At 49.2% G+C, this 22,755-nt stretch overlaps 4 protein-coding genes across 6 annotated transcripts; 3 read left to right on the forward strand and 1 right to left on the reverse strand.

Annotated features, from left to right (window-relative positions):
* Nucleotides 1-311: 311 nt before the first annotated feature.
* On the forward strand, nt 312-2,851 carry rpusd1 (RNA pseudouridine synthase domain containing 1; the record flags this gene model as incomplete). The annotated part of the gene is given in 4 exon segments (XM_067233336.1): nt 312-435; nt 670-772; nt 1,381-1,482; nt 2,074-2,851. Coding segments are annotated over 4 exon segments (745 nt in total), but the record flags the coding sequence as incomplete, so codon positions are not given.
* A 389-nt stretch (nt 2,852-3,240) lies between these two features.
* Nucleotides 3,241-5,650, forward strand: ccdc97 (coiled-coil domain containing 97). Its single transcript, XM_067233281.1, has 5 exons — nt 3,241-3,551; nt 3,706-4,030; nt 4,197-4,463; nt 4,730-4,841; nt 5,022-5,650. Exons 1-5 carry the CDS (start codon nt 3,402-3,404, stop codon nt 5,164-5,166), a joined length of 999 nt encoding a protein of 332 aa, XP_067089382.1. The 5' UTR covers nt 3,241-3,401; the 3' UTR covers nt 5,167-5,650.
* A 541-nt stretch (nt 5,651-6,191) lies between these two features.
* Nucleotides 6,192-13,307, forward strand: znf598 (zinc finger protein 598). Of its 3 annotated transcripts, XM_067233802.1 has the most exons (13): nt 6,192-6,454; nt 7,123-7,235; nt 7,564-7,693; nt 8,470-8,681; nt 8,867-9,084; nt 9,206-9,311; nt 9,646-10,004; nt 10,141-10,222; nt 10,315-10,558; nt 10,592-11,213; nt 11,335-11,494; nt 11,623-11,767; nt 12,007-13,307. In XM_067233802.1, the coding sequence occupies exons 1-13, from the start codon at nt 6,281-6,283 to the stop codon at nt 12,397-12,399; spliced, it is 2,958 nt and encodes a 985-aa protein (XP_067089903.1). In that variant the 5' UTR covers nt 6,192-6,280; the 3' UTR covers nt 12,400-13,307. The 3 variants fall into 3 exon arrangements, with proteins under 3 accessions (XP_067089903.1, XP_067089902.1, XP_067089904.1); XM_067233801.1 differs by having other exon boundaries at nt 10,315-11,213; XM_067233803.1 differs by lacking the exon at nt 12,007-13,307 and adding an exon at nt 11,799-11,998 and having other exon boundaries at nt 10,315-11,213.
* A 2,779-nt stretch (nt 13,308-16,086) lies between these two features.
* syngr3a (synaptogyrin 3a) lies at nt 16,087-21,597 on the reverse strand. The gene is given in 6 exon segments (XM_067233804.1): nt 16,087-17,358; nt 17,361-17,415; nt 17,417-17,461; nt 17,775-17,920; nt 18,156-18,390; nt 21,088-21,597. Coding segments are annotated over 6 exon segments (927 nt in total). The 5' UTR covers nt 21,190-21,597; the 3' UTR covers nt 16,087-17,014.
* Nucleotides 21,598-22,755: the final 1,158 nt, after the last annotated feature.

Below are 22,755 nucleotides of genomic sequence, written 5' to 3' on the forward strand. Positions count from 1 at the left end.
GACTGCGCAGCAGCAGGAAAAGCCTCAGTCAGGTGTATGGAGGTGACACCTAGGATGAAGTTACCTCCAGACACACTGATCACAATCTGATGAATCATACAAAAACTGACTGTACTTAGGCACCTTTTCTGTTGTCGTCCAGTATCTGTGGGACCCTGTCTTCTCCTGGGTGTCATGTGGTTCTGACCATCCTGTCTCCTCCTGGGTGTCATGTGGTTCTGACCATCCTGTCTCCTGCAGGTTCTGCCACCAGCTGGACTTCTCCACCAGTGGGGCTCTATGTGTGGCTCTGACCATCCTGTCTCCTGCAGGTTCTGCCACCAGCTGGACTTCTCCACCAGTGGGGCTCTATGTGTGGCTCTGAGCAAGGCGGCAGCCGGCCGGGCCTATCGCTGCTTCAAGGACCGCAGTGTCACCAAGGCGTACCTTGCTCTGGTAAGAGACACAGCAAGCCAGCTCGCTACATGATATATCAGGTGTGATTCCTGCACTGTCTTCCACACATCATGGGGGGTTGCAATCCCTGCTCAGATCAGGGAAGAAAGGTTCACCCTTCAGTCCTGTGCAGTGTGTACATTGTATCATGGGTCACGGATAGAGGGATGAACATGGAGGTCATTCATCTTCTGGGTGTGATTTAATGTGACATCCTGGTTGTCCTGTCCCCAGGTGCGTGGCTGGGTGGAGGAGGAGAGGATGACTGTGAACTTCTCCATTGGCAAGAACACGACTCAGGGGAAGACACACATGATGTGCATCGAGGGCTCTGAGGGTCAGTGTGTGCATGGAGGGCTCTGAGGGGTCAGTGTGTGCACGGAGGGTCTGAGGGTCAGTGTGTGCATGGAGGGCTCTGAGGGTCAGTGTGTGCATGGAGGGCTCTGAGGGTCAGTGTGTGCATGGAGGGCTCTGAGGGGTCAGTGTGTGCACGGAGGGTCTGAGGGTCAGTGTGTGCATGGAGGGCTCTGAGGGTCAGTGTGTGCATGGAGGGCTCTGAGGGTCAGTGTGTGCATGGGGGGTCTGAGGGTCAGTGTGTGCATGGAGGGCTCTGAGGGTCAGTGTGTGCATGGAGGGCTCTGAGGGTCAGTGTGTGCATGGAGGGCTCTGAGGGTCAGTGTGTGCATGGAGGGCTCTTCATCTGTCCGTCTCCTTAGCTGCTTCTAGACTGAGATCTCTAGTGTGTAACTTTCTATGTTTATCACTACTAGCTCAAATTAATTACAGTTTTTGTTCTAGTCACTTTGGGTAAAAGTGTCTCTGGAATGACTCAAATGTACTTTGGATGGAAGTGTGATATTATTTCCCTGCCAGCCTCCAGAGTTGAGTGTACATGGTTACAAGGTTCAGTCCACCTTACTCTGATGCATCCTTCTCCCCCCCCAGGCTGTGAGAACCCAAAGCCGTGTCAGACTGAGCTATCCGTGCTGGAGTACGGCCTGTACGATGGGGACCCCGTCACCAAGGTGATGCTGCAGCCTCACACAGGTAAACCACACCTGTAGGATACACGCCAGCCAAGCCATGACCCCTGACCTCACGTCTGGGGTCAGAGGAGCCTCTCCTAGGAGGTCACAGGTGACCCTGACCTCTTCAGAGCAGGGTGCTCCTTTCATCCACAGACAGGACTATTAGAAAGCAGACATAATGTGCACAGGAAGGTAAGTACTGCCCCCTTGTGGCAGAAAGGAATACAGCCCCTCTGAACTGAACCCAATGATACATTTGCAGAGATGGCAAAAGTACAACATCCTTCACTCAAGTAGAAGTACAGATACTCATGTTTAAAAAGACTCTGGTAAAAGTTGAAGCACTGACTACACTTTTTCACTCAAGTTAAAGTAAAGAAGTGTGGGCTCTGACATTTACTTCGGTAAAAAGTAGCCATTACTACTACTGGTAAAAAATAACCTTTCAACGTTTTTTCAAAAAGGTTTCTAGGTTTTTGGAAACTTTTTGGGGGAAACTTTTTTTCGAAAGTCAACTTGTTTGCTTAGTAGATCCTTTTGCTTATTATCTAGTTCAACCAACAGCGTTGTTGCTTTGGATGGTCAACCCTGGTTTCCTGTCACCCCCCAGGCCGTACACACCAGCTGAGAGTGCACTGCTGTGCCAGGGGCCACCCCATCGTGGGGGACTTCACCTACAGCCAGGGGTCCGACAGCGCCCCCTATCGCATGATGCTGCACGCGCACCTGCTCCACATTCCCCTGGAACCCCAGACCCTGCAGGCCAGGGCGGGAGACCCTTTCCTGTCGGCCACGGACCCCAAGTGGCTCCCGCAGCGCTCGCTGCAGACTGTAGAGGGCGCTGTGGAGGCCCTGCTGGAGCGCAGGAGGAAGGAGGAGGAGAGGAGGGTAGAGGAGGAGAGGGTGAAGAGGGAGAAGGAGGAGAGCAGCAAGAGGAGGGGGAGGAGGAAGGGCACTCCTGCAGAGGAGAGTGAGGAGCAGAGGAGGCGATGTGAGGAGTGGTTGAGAGAGTGGAGTCTGGACTGATTTACACACGTTCTTACACACGTCCTTACACACGTCCTTACACACCATAAACATCACCTGCTCGTGACTCATAAGTCTACAAAATATTGCATGATTTTGGGGGAGATGATGTACAGTGAACTGAATAGTGTATGGACTTTTAACTTGAGCAACCTAGCTCAGAACCTGCTGCCTTATTGAGTCAAATTAAAGATTTTCACAGAATCCAGTCGTCAAGGAAACCACGTCAACGCGCTGCAACACCCAGACTGCTATCTGTAGGAGTTATTAGGCTAGCCTACAACATGATTTATGATTGTATGGCCTGAATACAGTACATTTGTACATTTGTTGTTTGCCATGTAATAAATTTGACCAATGTGTTCATTTGTAACTGCCACTTTCTTCACATTGTAATGATCTAATATCATCAGCACAGATCAATGACGATAAATGGATTAGGCTGCTATTCAAGACATGAATATGTGTACAGTAACACCAAATTCTGTGACCATCGTATTCCGTTACCGTCAAAATGCGTGACTTCTTGTGCCCAGGTCATCGTCTTTTGGTTATGGGAAGGACAGAGTTTGCTGAGATAGTTTGGTTGGTGTGTCAGGCATTTCCAGCCATGTAACGGACATCTACGGTAAGATAGTCAAAAAATGTGGTGTTACACCGGAGTTTGGTGAGCATAGGAACCTCTTTTCTGGAAATCGGGGACCGAAAATATCGACGGACGAAAACGGAAAAAACGAATTTACTGTGTTTCTATCGCTATCCGAAACACAAGATGTTAGCACTCGCAGATATTATCAGCAAAAATCATTCATATATGTTGTATTAATGCCACGCAACATCTGATCATTCGATAACACGATTTTGTCTGAATATCTGGCCAAACTGTTTGCCAACCATATTATGATCTAAATCATGTGGGGAGAGATCGACGCTGATGTTGTTCATAATACCGCAACTCCTGCCTGCGGACCAGAACCTGACTCGGAGAGACCGAGACTCGAATCTAGCCGCTCTGACACCGCTAGCTATGAACATACGGAACATCAGATAGTGCAGAATCAGGTGAGACTGAAAAATTATAGGCGACATCGACTTGTAAACCCATGGCTATGGCTCCCTGTCTAGCAAAGTAGCCTACGTTTTGCACGGTTAGCACGGTTTAGCTGAGTTCATGTGTTTGAACTGAGCGTTGTGTGTTTGTCTGGATTCTTTCTAGGGTTCCCCTGGCGGTGTGTATGCCATGGTGGACGCGATAGCGCAGAGTGGGAGTCCAGTGAAGAGCCAACAGATAGGAGACGCGGAGCTCACCGTTGAGCAACGGAGGGACGAGCTGCTGCATCAGTACAGGACCAGACCCCTGGTGTTTCTGGAGCGCTACCAGGCCCACATCAAGCCACAACACCTGGACGCCTTCTCCCATCTCAGCGCGGACCCTCGGGCTCAGCACTACTGCAGAGAGGTGCAGCGACGTGCCGCCGGCCGCACCGACAAAACCAGGCTCCGTAACCAGCGCTACGCGGCCCTCAGAGCGCTGCAGAGAGGTAGCTTACAGCATCCCAATCTCCTCCAGCACTCAACACAGCTCCAGATGTTGGTGCTCTGTCTTGTGTCTGCTTGGCATCAAATTGTTTTCTAGTCATAAACAAGTGTTTTGGTAATGTAATTCATCTATGTGGGTGTCCCTTCCTGCTCCCTGCCTCTGATCAGAGGGCCAGTACTTCAGTGAAGAGCAGATGCGTGTCCGAGAGCCTCTGCTGTATGAGCAGTACATCGGCCAATACCTGAGCGACGAGGAACTACTGGAGCGCTCCCAGGAAGCCATGGAGGGAGGGGCCGGGCTGGGGGGGCCGGGAGGGGGCCCAGGGGGGCTTGCTGACCTCCTCCTCAACTCTTACCAGGAGAAACTGATCCAGAACAGACTACAGGAGGAGCAGGACCAGGAGGAAGGAGCACAGGAGGAGGAGGAGGAGGAGGGTAATTGTCATAATACACACACACTTTAAATTCCTCCTTAAGACAAACACACACACAAGCATACACTCATAAGATTGTCTGGCCTTTACTTAGACAGTATTTATTGCAAACATATGAAGTAGTTATACTTTATATCAACAGGAACCATAGATATAAAACAGTTTTATGTTAATGTGACACTGTGCAAACAGTAAGCTTGTATCTTGTCTGATATGCTATATGGCCATGCGTTGAGGTGCTGACAGAGCGTGTGTGTGGGTTCCCAGAGGGCCATGGGGGCGAGCCCACCCAGCAGGAGAAGGCTCTGCTACGGGATGAGTTCATCAGTCAGATGCACCAGCGCTTCCTGGATGGCAAGGACAAGGACTTCAACTACAGGTAGGTTCCAGGGAACACCAAACATCACATCATTCATCAACTGAGTCTCCAGAGGCAGAATATTAGTATTTAGCAGAATAGTTTGTAGCTAAAATACCTGTAGACACCTTGGATAAAACCATAAGATAAATGAGTATGATGTTCTGGAAAACAGACCATTCAGATCTCTCTGTGTTGCAGTGAGGTGGATGAAAACCCTGACTATGACAACCTGGACATTGTGAGCAGAGATGCAGAAGAGAAGTACTTTGATGATGATGATGATGAAGAGGAGGAGGAAGAGGAGGAGGAGGAAGAGGAGGAGGAGGAAGAGATGACGCTATAGATATGTTATTAAACATGTTTACTGAAACCTTTCTATATTTTTTCACATTCAAATGTAAAGACTGCTCCATATGTCAGGCAACTGCAATTTTAGCTGATCACTTAAGGTATAAAAAAAATAAACCTTAAAAGATTCATATGAGGCAAAAGTACAGAATGTGACCTGGTATTTGTTTGTTACTGTACTTGTATGTTTGATCAGTTTCACTCATACTTCTTAGTGCTGTATTAGATATGGAGTTCTTTAGCTTCTTTAGGTTGATTTTCCTAAAGGAAAAGTGGTCCTTTATCTGGCTGAATGTCAGGTCATGTGATAATGGTAATGGTTACCATGGTAGTGTACACTCCACCACCAGGACTTCACTTCACCTTCATAACATGGTAACACCAAGGTTTGGAAGGCCAATGGGAGAAGTATCAAGCACTGGCATCACTCACCTGACTGAATTTCGATGCTCTTTGTCTACCTTAAAATAAATAAAAGATATGGGCAAAACCAGACTTGAGAGTTCAAGGATAACAATATATTTTTATTCTTTATAGATTCATAAATATATGTATGTAAATGTTATAATAACAACTACTATTATTTAAGTTAGTAATTATTAATATGAACGCAAACTGATGTTCAGGAAGTAAGTTGAGCTATAATCAGCCAATTTGGATCCTGTCTTTAATGAATTTACTAATTGATAAAGTAATTAAATTGTTGTTTTTCATTTTTAATTCATCCCCAAACGTGACATGGTAAAATAGAACGACCATGGTATTTCCACCTGCGTCTGTTGCATGTTTTATATTATTTTATTTCAACAGCCACGCCAGACAGGCACGTGGAGGTGTCTGGTGGACTGTGCGGAGCGCTTGCGCAAACGACAGCAGATGTGAGAGGTATGAGCATGCGAATCACGAGCAGGAATCAGCCGCAGCGAGTCCATCCTGTTGGTTTACAAACCGGTAAACACTGAATTTTTGTACCGACTAGCGTGAATGGCTTTGAGACTTTCACATTACGTAAAAAGAGAATACCAGACGCAGATTTAGCAAGCTACTTTATCCCAACGGACATCCAACCCCTAAAAGCAAACATTCATAAATCGGTGTCTTTTACTGCTATGGAATCTACATCTATGAAGGAGACAGAGCGAAACTGCGTTCTTTGCTGCCAAGATCTCGAAATCTTCGCGTTGGGAAAATGCGATCATCCGGTGTGCTACTGCTGTTCTACAAAGATGAGGGTTCTGTGCGATCAAAAGTACTGCGCTGTATGCCGCGAAGAGCTCGACAAGGTAGGCTGTGCTCACCACTTTATCTCGGGGATGGACTGTGACAGTGTAGGCCGAACGTGCTAACTAGAAGGATAGCTAACGTGACAACCACTTTTCAGTCTAGAATAAGAGGTTAGTCGGTCATAATGAATGGTCATTTATGGATTAGCAATTTTACAAATATTGGTGACTTCACCAGATAAGATCACATACTCGGAAGTTGGTCAACTGTTTGGTTTAGCTAGCTAGCTAGCTACATAGCTGGCTAACTTGAGCCATTTATTGGAGGGTTGCGGGGTTGTTGGTCGCTAGCTCGTGTTGTGTAATAGGTTATAGTAACGGCAGTGACCACCAGGCAGCTCCCTAGTTGTAAATCAACGTGTCATACTGGAACCAACAGCGATAACACCATTGTGTGCGCACGTAGCTACTGCTATCAGCTAATTGAACGAAGGGCGAAGTGTGTCATCAACGTGGATGGAAACACCATTTCACAAGGATTTAAGATTTGTCAGATACACTGTAGATCATGCTCAGTGTGTGTCTAAACGGTTCTCGTGCGGATCATGTGGTTCATGCATTGTCATTAACAGGAGCGCAAGTGCCCGGAGACTTGTCAACAGAATCCCTCTCTGTGTTTCATTTTCTCTCTCTCTCCCCCTCCATATTTCTTTTCATTCTGTCGTCAGGTCATCTTTGTGAAGACTTTGGAACCCTTCGCGACACTCCCCCTACAGCAGTTTCAGTGTGAGAAGAAACACGACATCTACTTCAGCGATGGCAAGATCTATTCTGAGTTCAGGTAAAGTGCTGCCCTGGCCTCATTCACATCAGTGTTCTGGGTTAGGGAGGAGGTATAGGGATTCAAAATAGACATGGAATTAGGAGAATCCCCCAGTGTTGTGTCCCAGCATGCTGTGGTCTTGTTTTATAGTTTTTTTGCTGCTTCCGAGTGAGGTGTTCTCATAAAAAGAAACAATTCTCCTCACAGTCTAGTGTGTACACATGTATGTCTGTTTGTGACCCCACTGACCTGTACTCCTTTATCCAATGCCTGTGTGTGTGTGTACACGTGTGTGTGTGTGTGTGTGTGTGTGTGTGTGTGTGTGTGCGTGTGTGCGTGTCTCCAGGAGACTGCTGCTACCTGAGTGCCCACACTGCCCAGAGGCCAAGGTCTTCTCCAAGTTTGAGGAACTAGAGCAGCACATGAGGAAACAGCACGAGCTGTTCTGCTGCAAACTCTGTACCAAACACCTGAAGGTGCCCTCACCCCCACAGCACCCCATCACCCCCACAGCACCCCATCACCCCCACAGCACCCCATCACCCCCACAGCACCCCATCACCCCCACAGCACCCCATCACCCCCCCAGCACCCCATCACCCCCACAGCACCCCATCACCCCCACAGCACCCCATCACCCCCACAGCACCCCATCACCCCCACAGCATTACCATCACCCCCACAGCATTACCATCACCCCCACAGCATTACCATCACCCCCACAGCATTACCATCACCCCCACAGCAGCACCATCACCCCCACAGCATTACCATCACCCCCACAGCATTACCATCACCCCCACAGCATTACCATCACCCCCACAGCATTACCATCACCCACACAGCATTACCATCACCCCCACAGCAGCACCATCACCCCCACAGCAGCACCCCCACAGTATTACCATCACCCCCACAGCATTACCATCACCCCCACAGCAGCACCATCACCCCCACAGCATTACCATCACCCCCACAGCAGCACCATCACCCCCAGCGCTCCACATCCAGCACGACGCCTAGCGACAGCCCTGGCAGACGCCTAGCGACAGCCCTGGCAGGCGCCTAGCGACAGCCCTGGCAGGCGCCTAGCGACAGCCCTGGCAGACGCCTAGCGACAGCCCTCGCAGACGCCTAGCGACAGCCCTCGCAGACGCCTAGCGACAGCCCTCGCAGACGCCTAGCGACAGCCCTCGCAGACGCCTAGCGACAGCCCTCGCAGACCTTCTCATGTCCGTGTGCTTCCTGACAGATCTTCTCCCACGAGCGGAAGTGGTACAGCCGCAGAGACCTGGCGCGTCACCGCACGCAGGGCGACCCTGACGACACCTCGCACCGTGGACACCCGCTCTGCAAGTTCTGCGACGACCGTTACCTTGACAATGACGAGCTACTGAAGCACCTGCGCAGAGACCACTACTTCTGTCACTTCTGTGATGCAGACGGAGCTCAGGAGTACTACAGGTTAGATCACCCGTACACACCTGCACACACCTATGTAAACATACATACACACATGCTATAGTCGGGAGCAGTTTCAAAGGCAGGCAAAGTACATGGAGTTTGAGTGTTAAACTAACACACAGTAGCACATAGTATAGAGCCAGCCTAAGGTGTGTGTGTGTGTGTGCACCTGTCCTTCCCCACAGTGACTACCAGTACCTGAGTGAGCACTTCCGTGAGAGCCACTATCTGTGTGAGGAGGGTCCCTGCAGCACAGAGCAGTTCACCCACGCCTTCCGCTCCGAAATAGACTACAAGGCCCATAAGGCCTCTGCTCACAGCAAGAACCGGGCAGAGGCACGCCAGAACCGACACATAGACCTTCAGTTCACATACGCACCTCGCCAGCAGAGGAGGAACGAAGGTGTGTGTGTGTTTGGCTGATTCAAGGTCTCCACGCTGAACGTCTTGCGATGGAGGCTCCCCTTTGAGTCGGTGTGTGTGTGTAGATCAACAATGAAATGTGTGTGTGTGTGCGCGTGCAGGGATGCTGTCAGCGGAGGACTATGAGGAGATGAGATCGTCCAGGTCAGGAAGGGGGCGGGTCCAGGGTAGCCAGCAGAACACCAGAGGCAGCTGGAGGTACAACCGGTGAGTAAGACATCACTCTGACATCCTGCTAGGTAACCAACCTGGTAACCAACCTGGTAACCGCTGTGTTGATCACCTTTGAGTGATGAGTGGTTCTGTTCCTTACATTACCCAAGGCACGTCTTCAATGGAGTCCCTGGAAGTAAAGACCAGTGCCTGATTTATGAAAGATACTGCATTGTAGGAAAAGGGTTGAAATAATTGTGTGTGTCCTGGGCGTGTGTGTCCTGGGCGTGTGTGTGTGTCCTGGGGGTGTGTGTGTGTGTGTCCTGTGTGTGTGTGTGTCCTGGGGGTGTGTGTCCTGTGTGTGTGTGTCCTGGGGGTGTGTGTGTAGGGAGGAGGAGGACAGGGAGGTGGCGGCTGCTATGAGGGCGTCCATGGCCGTGCGCAGACAGGAGGAGAGAGGAGCCACGCAGGAGAGGAGCGCTCCCAAACACCGCAAGGAGGAGAGGATGGAGAGAGGCGAGAGGAGCGACCGGATGGAGAGGAGCGACCGGATGGAGAGGAGCGACCGGATGGAGAGGAGCGACCGGATGGAGAGGAGCGACCGGATGGAGAGGAGCGACCGGATGGAGAGGAGCGACCGGATGGAGAGGAGCGACCGGATGGAGAGGGGCGAGAGGAGCGACAGAATGGAGACAGACGACAGCAGATACAGGACTGGTTCCATCAAACCAACGTCTGAACCCCCAGGTGAACGTCAGTCATTACATACGACTGTGTGTCACAGGACACACAGCTTGTTGTGAGAACTAGATGATTATCTTGGTTATACTTTTCAACTGCTTTAAAAAATAAAACGTGTGTATCTGTGGCCCTAACCCTTCAGTCAGGACCATGAGGAGCAGCAGTGGCCTGGACGGACATGAGTTCCCAGCTCTGGGAGCCATCGCCCCAATACCCATACTGAGGTACACACACACACACACATACACACACACACACACCCCAACACACACACACCCAAACCCCCATTCTGAGGTGACTGTGTGTTGGTCCGCAGTGTGAAGCCTGCTCCAGCAGTGGCCCCTCCCCCTAAAGCTCTGAAGGAGGACGACTTCCCCAGCCTCTCTGCTGCCATGGCTACCACGCCCATGGCGCCCGCGTACTCTGCCCAGCCCAGGAAGCACTCCTCCTTCCACGACGAGGACTTCCCCGCCCTGGTGTCCAGTATCCGCCCCCCCAAACCCTCAGGGGGGCCCAGCTCTGCCTGGGCCCACGGAGGCACCAAACCAGCCAGCCAGCCTCCTCCCTCCAGAGCCCCGGCTCCAGCCAGCCTCCCTCCCCCCTCTGGCCCCCAGACCCTCTCTTCCTCCTCTGCCTCCTTGCGGAAGAAGAAAAAGGGAGGGGAGAACCCGAGGCCCCAGCCCCCCCGCTCCCCCCCCTCCTCGGAGGAGGACGGCGGAGGCAGCATGACTCGTCAGGAGTTCCGGGCGGTGCCCACCATGCTGGACATCTCCTCCCTGCTGACCGTTAGAGGGGCCGCGCCGGCCCCCACCGCCCCCTCTCCCCCCCCTCCCCCCAAACCCAGCGCTGGCACCAAGCCTAACCCCGCCCCCAAAGCCGGCAAGAACAAAAAACAAAAGCAGCAACAGGCCACACCCCCTCCTTTGTTCTCAGGGAGCACGGCCGCCGTCTCCACAGAAACGGTCTCCAGGGTGGTTGCCGTGGCGCAGAAGGAGAATGTTCCAGAGACCAGGCCGGCCGACGGCCACGCCCCCAAACCCTCTCCCGCCATGATGACGGCAGGTAAAGCGAGCGGATTGGCTAACGGCTATGTGGACAAGCCAGCCTTTGTACCGTCCATCTCCAAGCCTGTTGCCGTGGCAACCCCTCAGCCCCTCCCGCCTGCTGTCGAGGAGGAGGAGTTCCCAGCCCTCTCCTCCAAGAAGCCTCCTCCAGGTACACTCTCCTCCTCCTCTCTTCTTCTCTCTCTCCTGCACCTCCCTCCTGCCCTCCTCTGTCTCCTCCCAGTATCACAGCAGTTCAGTGCTGATATCCTGTATCTGTGTCTGGTCCTCAGGATTCAAGAGTTCCTTCCCCCTGAAAAGCTCCGCCCCTCTGAACACAATGTCCCCGCCTCCACCTGGCCTAGGGAGCATGCCCAGTAAACCCCCTCCAGGGTTCACTGGCGTCCCCCTCAACAGCAATGTGGTAGAGCCTGACCCCCCTGCATCTGACAGGTGGGACATTCCACCAGCAGAGCGCAACTAGGAACTGTGGAACCTTTTGTTGATTTGTGATAGTCCAGTTGTGTTTTGTTCTGAGAAATTCTGTGTGTTGTGTGTCTGAATGTTTGTTTTTGCTCCAGATCTCCACAGCTGCCAGTGACCTACCTGGTTCCTGAGAACTTCCAGCAGAGGAACATAGAGCTGATCCAGTCCATCAAGAACTTCCTGCACAATGACGAGTCCCAGTTTAACCAGTTTAAGAACTACTCTGGCCAGTTCAGACAGGTACAGGAACTACTCTGGCCAGTTCAGACAGGTACTGGGCTCTGACCTGTCTGGATTCTCACAGGCCAGGCTCACAGTTGTAAAGTATCTTCAAGAAGTAGATGTTTACGTGTGAAGTCATATACAGCGGTTTGCCCCCTAACCCCATCCCTCCACTCCCACTACCCTGTACCCCACCCCCCCCTCCCCCATTATCCATACCACCTCTTCACCTCACCCTACCTCTGCCCCCCTCCCAGGGTCTGATGTCAGCTGCCCAGTACCACCACAGCTGCAAGGACCTGCTGGGGGAGAACTTTGGCCGCATCTTCAACGAGCTGCTTGTCCTGCTGCCAGACAGCAGCAAGCAGCAGGAGCTGCTGAGCGCCCACGCTGACTCCAGAGCCCTGGAGAGGCAGCAGGCAGGGGCCGGGGTGGCAGGGGCCGGGGTGGGCCGGGCCCGCAGGAGCAAGAAGAGCGCCTGGCAGACCCCCATCTCTGCTAACGCTAACGCAGCAGAGCTGGACTGCCAGATCTGCCCCACCTGCCGACAGGTGCTGGCCTCCAAAGACTTCAACTCCCACAAGACCTTGCACATGGGCGAGAACGAGGAGTTCCCCTCTCTGCAGGCCATCAGCCGCATCATCAGCTAGCCCACCCTACTGCCTCGGCCCGTACAGCCAATCCCACTGCCCAAATGGAGCCCAGAGGTAGTGTGTTTCCAGGGTTACCATGCCAGAGAGGATACTGGGACATGTAGTTCAGTGAGGGGATGGAGGCAACCCGACTGAGGTTTTTTTTATTTTATTTTTTTTATTTTATTTTTAAGGTCGGGATTGGAATTTATCTTTAAGTGAAAGGTTGACCATGTAACCACAGTTTGAAATAGATGAGGCTGTCAGATATTGTTCAACTATACCATGTGTTTACACTGGTGCTACAACACAAGCACAGACCTAACTGGCAACCCAAACTCTGGCGGTTTATAAAACAAGACTAATGCATTACTTGAAGAGTATGACATCAGAACAGTTCTGAAAGAGTTCTTTTTTGCCCTCTGTTCATACCTCCCTATTTTCTTTCCTTCTCTGAGCTTTGCTCTTCACACGTCCAGGAGACAAGGGTGACGTAAAGCACTTATTACATTTATCTGGATGAAAATGTACAGAGAAATCGGCTACCTGTTTTACTTACCACAGAGGAAGAGAGAGAGAGAGAGAGAGAGAGCGGTGACGAGGCCTGGGTTGGGACCCATTTCATAATCCTCTCATGCAGTCCCACCTCCAGCCTCACTGTGCTGTGTTCACACAGGGAAGGTCCTGAACAGCCTCACTGTGCTGTGTTCACACAGGGAAGGTCCTGAACAGCCTCACTGTGCTGTGTTCACACAGGGAAGGTCCTGAACAGCCTCACTGTGCTGTGTTCACACAGGGAAGGTCCTGAACAGCCTCTGGAGCCAGGTGTCACAGACTGGAGCCAGGTGTCTGACTCTTGAATGTGTCCTGCATCTTACTGGTCCCTCCTCTGCCTGGTCCCTCCTCTGCCTGGTCCCTCCTCTGCCTGGTCCCTCCTCTGCCTGGTCCCTCCTCTGCCTGGTCACAGAAACATGAAGGAAAGCACCTCTCCTTGTTGTCACCTGGGAGTCATCAGAAGTGTTCATATTTTTGCCCAAACTGATTAAAATGGCTTCTTTCCCTTGATGTTCTCTGGCCTGTTTCCTGGGTTGTGTTCCAGTAGTTATATTCTTGCCTCCTCATCCCCTTTCCTCTTAACTGGCACTGGTTTAACATTAAGGGACATGGGGTATTGTACAGTATTTGGATGCAGCCTTTCCCTAGTCCTCCCTAATTGTCCTAGAATGTACAGTAAGCAAAGGACACTTCATTAGCACAACGGGAACTGTCCCCAGTGTGATAAACTACATAAGTGTTTATGTAAATATTAATTTGATTTTATGTAGAATTAAATAAGTATATATTTGTATACATTTCTGTACAGTACGTTTATACATTTTCAACTTTTGCATTCTCTAACAACAGAAGACCACAAATGGGTCACCTGATCACCTCAGTGGGAGAATCTGGTGAATTCACCAGGATAAAGGACTGCATATTGGGAACTGGTTAGTTTTCTTTTTACTGTTGTGATTATTGCTCAAGTGTAGGGTGGGGTTGTGTGATGCTGTCATGGTGAATTTACATTTACATTTAGTCATTTAGCAGACGCTCTTATCCAGAGCGACTTACAGTAAGTACAGGGACATTTCCCCGAGGCAAGTAGGGTGAAGTGCCTTGCCCAAGGACACAACGTCAGTTGGCATGACCGGGAATCGAACTGGCAACCTTCGGATTACTAGCCCGATTCACTGCTTTACAGCAGCTGTGATTCACTGAAGTCCTGCTCCGAAGGAACGAGCAGGTCACCAGAGGGAGAGCGTCAGTCCTGTTTGACCCGAGACCTCGTCCTGCTACGCCCAGAACACGTGCTGTCCTGACGAAGGTTTTCGATGTGGAGGCAGGAACAGTCGATGCTTCGTCAAGAACAAGCTCCAGATTTGGAGGTTTTGCATTTCTGTCCTGCTCAGCAGGCTCTGGGTCTGAGGTGTGTTGCTGATGCTGTTCCACTGATGTCTCCCTGGACTGAAACTGACCATACCTTCACTGTTAAAGTTGTGGCCCATTTTCCTCCTGTTTGTAGGGAACTGGTTTCATCACATACACACACACACACACACACGGTTCATGTTCTCAGGACTACTGCCCTGTTCTCTGTGAGTGAGATGTGATCTCTGTGTCCATTCAACTGTAGCTTCTGTGTCTTCTATCCGGCTAGAATAAATCTGATTCCGTGTGTGTGTGTGCACTTTCACCTGTATGTTTAAAGAGGACATGTCCAGACAGGCACACGCACACAGCCTGTAGGTTTGGTCTGGAACACGTCATGCACCACAAGCTGAGCCCCGCCCTCCAAAATGGTCTGCTTTATTAGAGTGATGTCAGACTGCAGTAACATGGACAGTGACACGATCTTTGTACACTGAGGAATGACCCAGAACAAGAGGGAACTAAACAGAAACAACAGTAAAGGAATAATCCACCCAAAAATCAAAGGCTGCCTGATGTTTTCATACCTCCAAAGAGAGTTGAATGTGGACCGTCTGAGGAACCCACAACCCAGCATCCTGTGGAGCCTGTGTGTGGATGACGCTACACCTGTCTAGCTTCTGTGGAGTATGCACAGTGCAGGCCTGTCAACTGGATCCACACTAACACTTGCCAAAGACTTGTCACAACCAGATCCCTTTTAAGATCTGAAAGCAATATTGATTTTGCAGTAGACTGTCCCTTTAACACTGGTCCCACAAAGCATTTCCAACAAGAGTGCATTATTATCCTTATTGTTAATCTTATTACTATACTCATCATTAGTACATGACACAGCAGACCCAGGACACCATCACATACGGGTTCCATTAAGTAAATACGTACTTAGATACAATCAATACCACTGTAGTGCACGTGAGTCTAGTCGAGAGAACAAACACAGAATGTTTCTATAACATTAAAGAGAAGCACCGAGAATCTTCACCCCCCACCCCCCAAAAGGTTAGACTGATACACACCCGTAACACCGTACAGACATGACACACCTGTAACACCGTACAGACATGACTGGTGCTGTTACATGTCTTCGTTTCCACTTCGCTACTTCATGTAACTCTGCTGTTATACCAGAGGCGACCTGACATTGTTCAATTAATTCAATCTCTGAGTTATCAATTTATTCTTTTTTTTTAATCAAATCTCAATTCAGACTGATTGGCTCCTAAATCAACAGAAGAATCATACAGTATTCAACATGGAACAGTTCATAATACAATATTTCATGCATCCATACTTCCTTTTCTGACAGACAGAAACCTCCTGTGCACCACCGTTAGCTACCAGAAGAGGGGGCTCTTATGCGTGTCCAGAAAGAGCAGGCAAGGCATTCTGGACGTCAATAATATAAATCTTATATAATTCTTCATATTTCGTTCTTTCATCAAGACGCAAACTCCATATTGACACGAGTAAATATACGTTTCACATCCTTGGTATACATGGACAATATTGATTCTACCACCTCGGGGAAACTCAGAAAGTGGCATGTTCCTCTCACTTAACAGACTACATGTCAATGAAAATAATTATTTACACATCAGAATGTAGGCCTTTTTTTATACAGACCTTTCACAACAAATACTCTCTTTCACACACACACACACACACACACACACACACACACACACACACACACACACATGCAAGCACACAAACACCCTCCCCTCCCAACCCTGACACTTTCACCATGGCAACACGCTTCAACCCACTTGACGGTTGCTTCAGTAGCAAAGCTGAGATCAATGAATTAGCCAGTCACATCGACACTGAACTCCTCTTTACATGCGAGCTAACCCACCGATCACCTTTGAGATAAAAAAAGAAATAAAAATACTAACAATATACAGTAGTAATAAAAGGTTAAGTTTAAGAACCCAGGGCAGTTTGGCAGCTTCTAAACCGTAAACATAAACGTACCTGATTCAGTCCAAATCTTCTCTGCCCCTGCCCCGCCACATCTGCCAGTGCCATGACAACCCCCCTGTCCGGCTCTAAAGGCTGCAAACCAGAGCAGCTAATGGTTAGCATGTTAGCGTTAGCCACCCGGCTTAGAGAGGAGGGAGCCAGAACCACGCAGGCGGGATTTGAGACGAAACGTCAAATCTTGTCTGTGGCTAAGCCTACACACAATGTGAGATATTGCACTTGGTCACGTAACGTTTTTACAGCGTGTGGAAAAATATAACGACTATTTCAAGTCACTGTCTGAGACACAGACTACAGTACAGTATGGCACTTAGTTGATATCTAAGTCAAAAACATGCAGATAGTACAATTGTCGTTGCAGGCAAGTGAAGGGATGGACTACTTAATACACCATATGCAACTAAAGACTCCCTTTCATTGGCAATAAAGAGACAATTTAATACTTTTTTCTTTATTTTAAGTAGGCTACTGTTATGTGTCGCTTACTACTGTTTTGTCCAGCACGCGTTTTGGATGGAGTCCTGGACTAGTCCCTGTTTTATTACCCTCTGTGTGACCTGAACCAGGTGAACAGATAAATAACATCAACAACAATACTGAATACTGATGCAGGCAGCGGTAAACAAAGAGAAGCACTCCCCAGCCTTGACCCAGTGTGCTATGAGTGATCCACACACTTCTATCCCCCAGCTCCCAGACCAACCGCCCCCCCAACACAACGAAACACCCAACTGTTCACACAACCACACCAAGACACATCCTTTATAACAGAAACCAACACACTCTCCCCCCTCAGGGAACACACACACATACACTGGAAGTGCAACCAGTCTCCCAGGCGCTTGCTCTCCACCCCTCCCTCTCTTTGTACCACTCCCCTCCCTCTCTTCTTCGGGGGGGGGTTGTCAGTAGATGGGAACTGGTATGTGGGGGCGGCGGCGTCGTTCTCCAGACCCTCGGTGAAGGGGGGGCTCTGGTAGGTCTCTGTGGGCTGAGCGGGGCCCCCCAGGTGAGATGGTGGGGTAGGGGCTGGGCCCCTGTGTTGACATCTAGGTGCTCAGTGGTGAACAGTGTCATGTCCTGTCCCCAGTAGGTACTTCTTAACCGCCAACACAGTCAGACCAGCCTGGGCAGAGAGGGGGGAGAGAGAGAGAGAGAGAGAGAGAGAGAGAGAGAGAGAGAAGAGAGAGAGAGAGAGAGAGAGAGAGAGAGAGAGAGAGAGAGAGGGAGGGAGGGAGGGAGGGAGGGAGGGAGGAGGGAGGGAGGGAGGGAGGGAGGGAGGGAGGGAGGGAGGGAGGGAGGGAGGGAGGGAGGGAGGGAGGGAGGGAGGGAGGGAGGGAGGGAGGGAGGGATGGCAGGAGAAGAGAAAGAAGAGGGAAAAGTTAAAAAAAGGAAAGGAGGATAGAGAGAGGGAGATAGATACTAGTGTGTGTGCTCACCCAGGTCAGTATAGAGAAGAATGAGAAGGCAATGGCAGCCCTGGCAGCATCCGCCCCCTGGTTGAGAGGCAGCTCGTCAGCAGAGGTTCGAGACCACTGATTGGCCAAGAAACAGAAGCTCACGAAATACAGGAAAGTCCAGAAACCTGCAACCAATCAGAATGAAGGAATCAGGACCACACGAGAGGGAGATCACTTCCTGTCCATCACAGCCCCTGGGAAATACCAGCTAAGTGACCTTTGACTTGTTCAGAATCCACCTAGTTTACTTACACATTTACGTCATATATATGCAGTTCTGCGTTTGTGCAGTTCTGTGCACTTTTCTGAGCAGTTCTGTGTTTGTGCAGTTCTGTGTAAACATAAGGTGTGCTTCCTCACCCGAGAAGCCCACCTCCAGCATCACAGCCTTCTTCCTGTCCTTGATGGAGCTGAGCTGCTGGAACTTGTAGTCCAGGAGGAAGAAGAAGGAGCAGGCCAGCAGGCCCACCAGGCCCAGGAACACGCCATAGTTACACGCGTCAGCGTTCTTGTTGAACACACAGTGCAGACGCTCGCTGCCCATGTTCACGTAACCCTCGTTCACGATGGACGCAAAAACCACCAGGGAAAACACCTGTGGAGGAAAGAACAGGAAGAGAGAGATTAGGAGAGGGGAAGAAGAACTAAGAGGATGTTTGTGTGTGTGTGTGTGTGTGCGTGTGTGTGTGTGTGTGTGTGTGTGTTTGTGTGTGTGTGTGGGGGGGAGATTAGAATCATTGTATGACTCATATGTAGCTTGGGTTTATGAGTGTACATGTGTTGTGGATTTCATTTGTTTAGTTTTGTTAATGCAAAGCTACACACACATAAACACGTACACACAAAAATACACACAGAGTCCCAGCCTCAATCAAAGGCACAGGAACACTGGGCCATCTTAGAGCATCCATCTGAGCGTGCTCAGAATAAAGGCATGACCTAATTTCCTGTCTCTCAGAGTGTGGAGGTAGATGCTTCACTTCCCCTGAAGAGTCACAGAGATCTTGGGCAGTGTGTGTGTGTGTGTGTACATGTCTGCATTAGTCACATGGTGTAGGGGTAGAGATGAGGTAACTAAAGTTTTTATCAATATTTTAAAAATGTTTTAGATGGCTCTGCCCTTGTTGTGGTGATCTTTCATCCAGTCAATTCACTTATTCAGTCTATCTCTCTCATCCTACTGTATTACACACTCACACATTCAGTCACTCGTTGATTCATTTGACACAGAATATCCTCACTTCCACTTCCTTCTCTCCATCTCTTCTTTGTTGTCCACATTCCCATTCCCCTGTTTCCTTTCCTTCACTCTCTCTTTCCTAATCCTCTGTGTCACTGTCCCTCTCAATACTCCAACTCCCTCAACCTCTCACTACTCCATTTCTCTCCCTCTCTCACTCTACCCTTCCCACCTACTCTCCCTCCCTCTCTCCCTCCCACCCTCTTCTCATGTGGTTCTCTGTCTTTGGTCACACAGACACTAATCAGCTGACTAACTTTGGGCGGAATAAGAGGGGCATGTGAGACACACACACAGAAGTGTGTCATGTGGTTAACGGTGTAATTCCCAATGAAAATGGATTGATTCATAGATTTCAAGAGAAAATGTCTGAACAGAAAAACAAACAACTGTATGTCCTGTCTGTGATTTGTTGTGAACTAAAACGACAGACTAAAGTTCAGTCAGAAATGTCCCCGGAGTCAGGTGGCTGAGTGGTGAGGGAATCGGGCTAGTAATCCGAAGGTTGCCAGTTCGATTCCCGGTCATGCCAACTGACGTTGTGTCCTTGGGAAAGGCACTTCACCCTACTTGCTTCGGGGGAATGTCCCTGTACTTACTGTAAGTCGCTCTGGATAAGAGCGTCTGCTAAATGACTAAATGTAAATGTAAATGTAGTTCACTACAAGTAAGGCTCAATACTAGCAACACCCAACCAAAAAGAATATTCTCAAAAAAGAATCAAAGTATTCCTTAAGCTTTAGAGAAACACACCTCATGCACACACACCCTCACACACACACACAAACCATATTAAGAGTAAACACTAAAGTACAAATGAAAAGTGGAAAGGAACTATTGCACGCCTGTTCAGGTTCTGGGTGAAGCTTCTTCAGAGACTCTCTCTTAATTATCTGATAGCAGGTTGAAAGCAAACAGCAGGTGAACATGATGCAGATGACACAAACAACCCTAACCCCATCACCCTGGTAACTGTAATGACTGAAGAGCAAGAAGAGAACATCTGCGGACATAGGTGCACCTGCCCAGGAACCCGGTGCACCAGACTGATTGCAATGCTGCAATGATGACTGAGCGCTATAAATAAAACAGAGCGCGAGCGAGCTCGCGAGATCAGAAGTGTTTTAGAAGCAAACAGCACCATATGACAAAAGAGAAAGATCGAGACAGGGATACGGGGACGACAGGTAACGTATGTGCTTGGTGACAAAGACAGACGGGCACACACAGACACACACGCACACATACACACACAGGCAACCTCTCAGTACAGTATTTAGATCTTCCCAATATCTACTGGCCGTATATACCACAGCATTTATTTTCAGTTCACATGTAGGCCTCTGTTATGTTATTCACGCATGTTATGTCTAAAGCAGTGTTTGGGAGCAGATTTATTGTACAGTAGCCAATCAAAGATGGCTAGGACTTCCGCGCGCCTCTCGCGACAGTGCGTTCGGTGGGATGGTTTGTAAAATTGTGTTGTATTAAATTGAATAGGCTATTTCTAATTTGGAAATGTATAAAGACGCTTTTCATATCTTGTAGGGTTTTAACAAATCGTTGTTGTGTATCGATTATTCTAGACGTGCTAAAATGACGCGCTACAACACCATGCCAAGGCCGTGGAATGCATGGTGGGATAGTGGTGGTCTTAATAAACACTGGTTCAGCCATAATAAAGGAAAACCCAAGAAATATTTAGTTATTCACCACACCAGATATATATTCGTAACATTAAATACCCGACTGTACTGTGGGATATTAATCCGAACACACCATCCAATTCAAACAGCGGCAGCCTGATGCAATCTACATTTTATTTCCACATCCATTTTGATAATAACATTCAAAATGCATCGTGTATCATAAAGCGGTGACCAAACGATCGACGACACATCTGTTCCAAAACCCTTATGAAACGTTTTTTTTTTAAAGCCAATTTCGAGTCAGACCCTGCCCATCAATTATCGGTGGTCTTTTTGCTGTGATATCCAACGTCACGGGACCCAAAGGCGACAGCACAGCGCGGGGGAACACACCCGGTCTTACCCATGATAAGACTCTGAGGATGGTCTGCGGTTGCTTGGCAAAGGCAATCGGGTCGAAAGCAGCTCCGGCACGACCAGCTCCGAACGATCCCACTCCGTCCATCTCTCTCTCGGTGCTCTCGCGGCTCCACGGTCGGTTGAGTATTGTAGGGACGGGTCCGGTGTTGTGCAGTCCACGGAATCGTCCTCCCCTGCGCGTGAACGCGCACCCTCAGTATGACTACTTGTAGAGTGGAAAGCCGAGGATTTTTTCTCTATCCATTTTTGTGATACTGTTCTTAAAATGCATTAGGAAAATATTCGTTATTTTGGTTATGTTTCACAAGATTTGGTTGAAAGTGATCACGTAATTTAACAGCTGATCGTTGTTCTGTTAGGGGGCTCGCGTGCTGCTCAAGTTTGCTAGGTCGTGCACCCCTGAAAATAGTCAAATACGTAGCCTATCTTTGTTTCATACAACTTCACTAAATCCTAGGTTATTTTCACAATGTTAAATGTATACTATGGTTATCTCGCTCTTAAAGGTAAAGTTCACCAATGTCACAATCCCAAACTACATTGCTCTACCATCTGCTATATATTCTCAATGCAAAAGTGTTTCAATTTCCTAAGAAAAAAGAACCTTTAGTTTCTCAGACTCGACCCATATCCATGTCTGGATCTCAGCTCACCTCCTCAGCTGCCATTCACAGAGCAGCTCTGATCTTAATGACCCTCCTGCCCAACATCATGTGGGTTTCACCATTCCTATCCAGTGAAGCAAACCAGGGGCTATTTTGGGCCCTGGTCATTCCCAGACTACTGGAACATGCTTCTGCCTGGTGGTCTTACTTCCAGTTCATCCAGTCATGTGCCTGGATTAGAACGATACTCCAAACAGCAGCCAACTGACTTATAGAGAGGTAGACCTACACACTGTGACACATGGCACACTGTTTATTCTGGTTTTTATTTATAGAAATATTGACTATGCTTACTTCAGCCTAGCTAGACTAAAGATGTGGGGTATAAAAAAAACTTACATTTAATTTGTGACTTCATTAAATATGAGCTAAATACTGATTTTATGCACTGTTAAATTCTCTTGATTTAGATGACATTGTATTGTAACGGCGTGAAGATTTAGCTGAACAGCGCAAACGAAATATCACTTCGTAAAACATGAATAAAATACAGAATGTTATTCGAATGCCTGCTAAGAACGTTTGCCAAACATTTGTTAGCCTACAAATAAACGCGCCTTGCCCCTTCATGCGCAGCATCGCCGAGTGAGTGCGAGTTCACGCGAGGATTCTGGCAAAGGGGGACGTTTTCGGTACAACACTGGCGCGCGCACTGAGCGTGCGCCACTCGACGGGGTCGCGCATTATCGACGGCATTTCAACAACAGCATCCGCGTCAGATTGCGGGACTTACGAGGGCGAACATGTAAAAAGAGCAAGGAGTAAAACGATTTAAGACTTTTAAAAGCTAGATTTCTGAAACAACTCCCGTGGAGTCAATACGCCCCTGACTTGCACAGCTGGCATTCGGCCCTCCTAACAACTCCCAAGATTCTGAGGCCGCGGTTGGGTGGACAGAGGAACAACTTGCGCTCGCGTCATCATTAGAGATCAGAGGATGCACAGCATGTGCCACAACTCTGCTCGCACGTGTCCATCCACGTAGA

Source organism: Osmerus mordax, chromosome 3 (genome assembly GCF_038355195.1).
Source record: "Osmerus mordax isolate fOsmMor3 chromosome 3, fOsmMor3.pri, whole genome shotgun sequence".
Classification (NCBI taxonomy): domain Eukaryota; kingdom Metazoa; phylum Chordata; class Actinopteri; order Osmeriformes; family Osmeridae; genus Osmerus; species Osmerus mordax.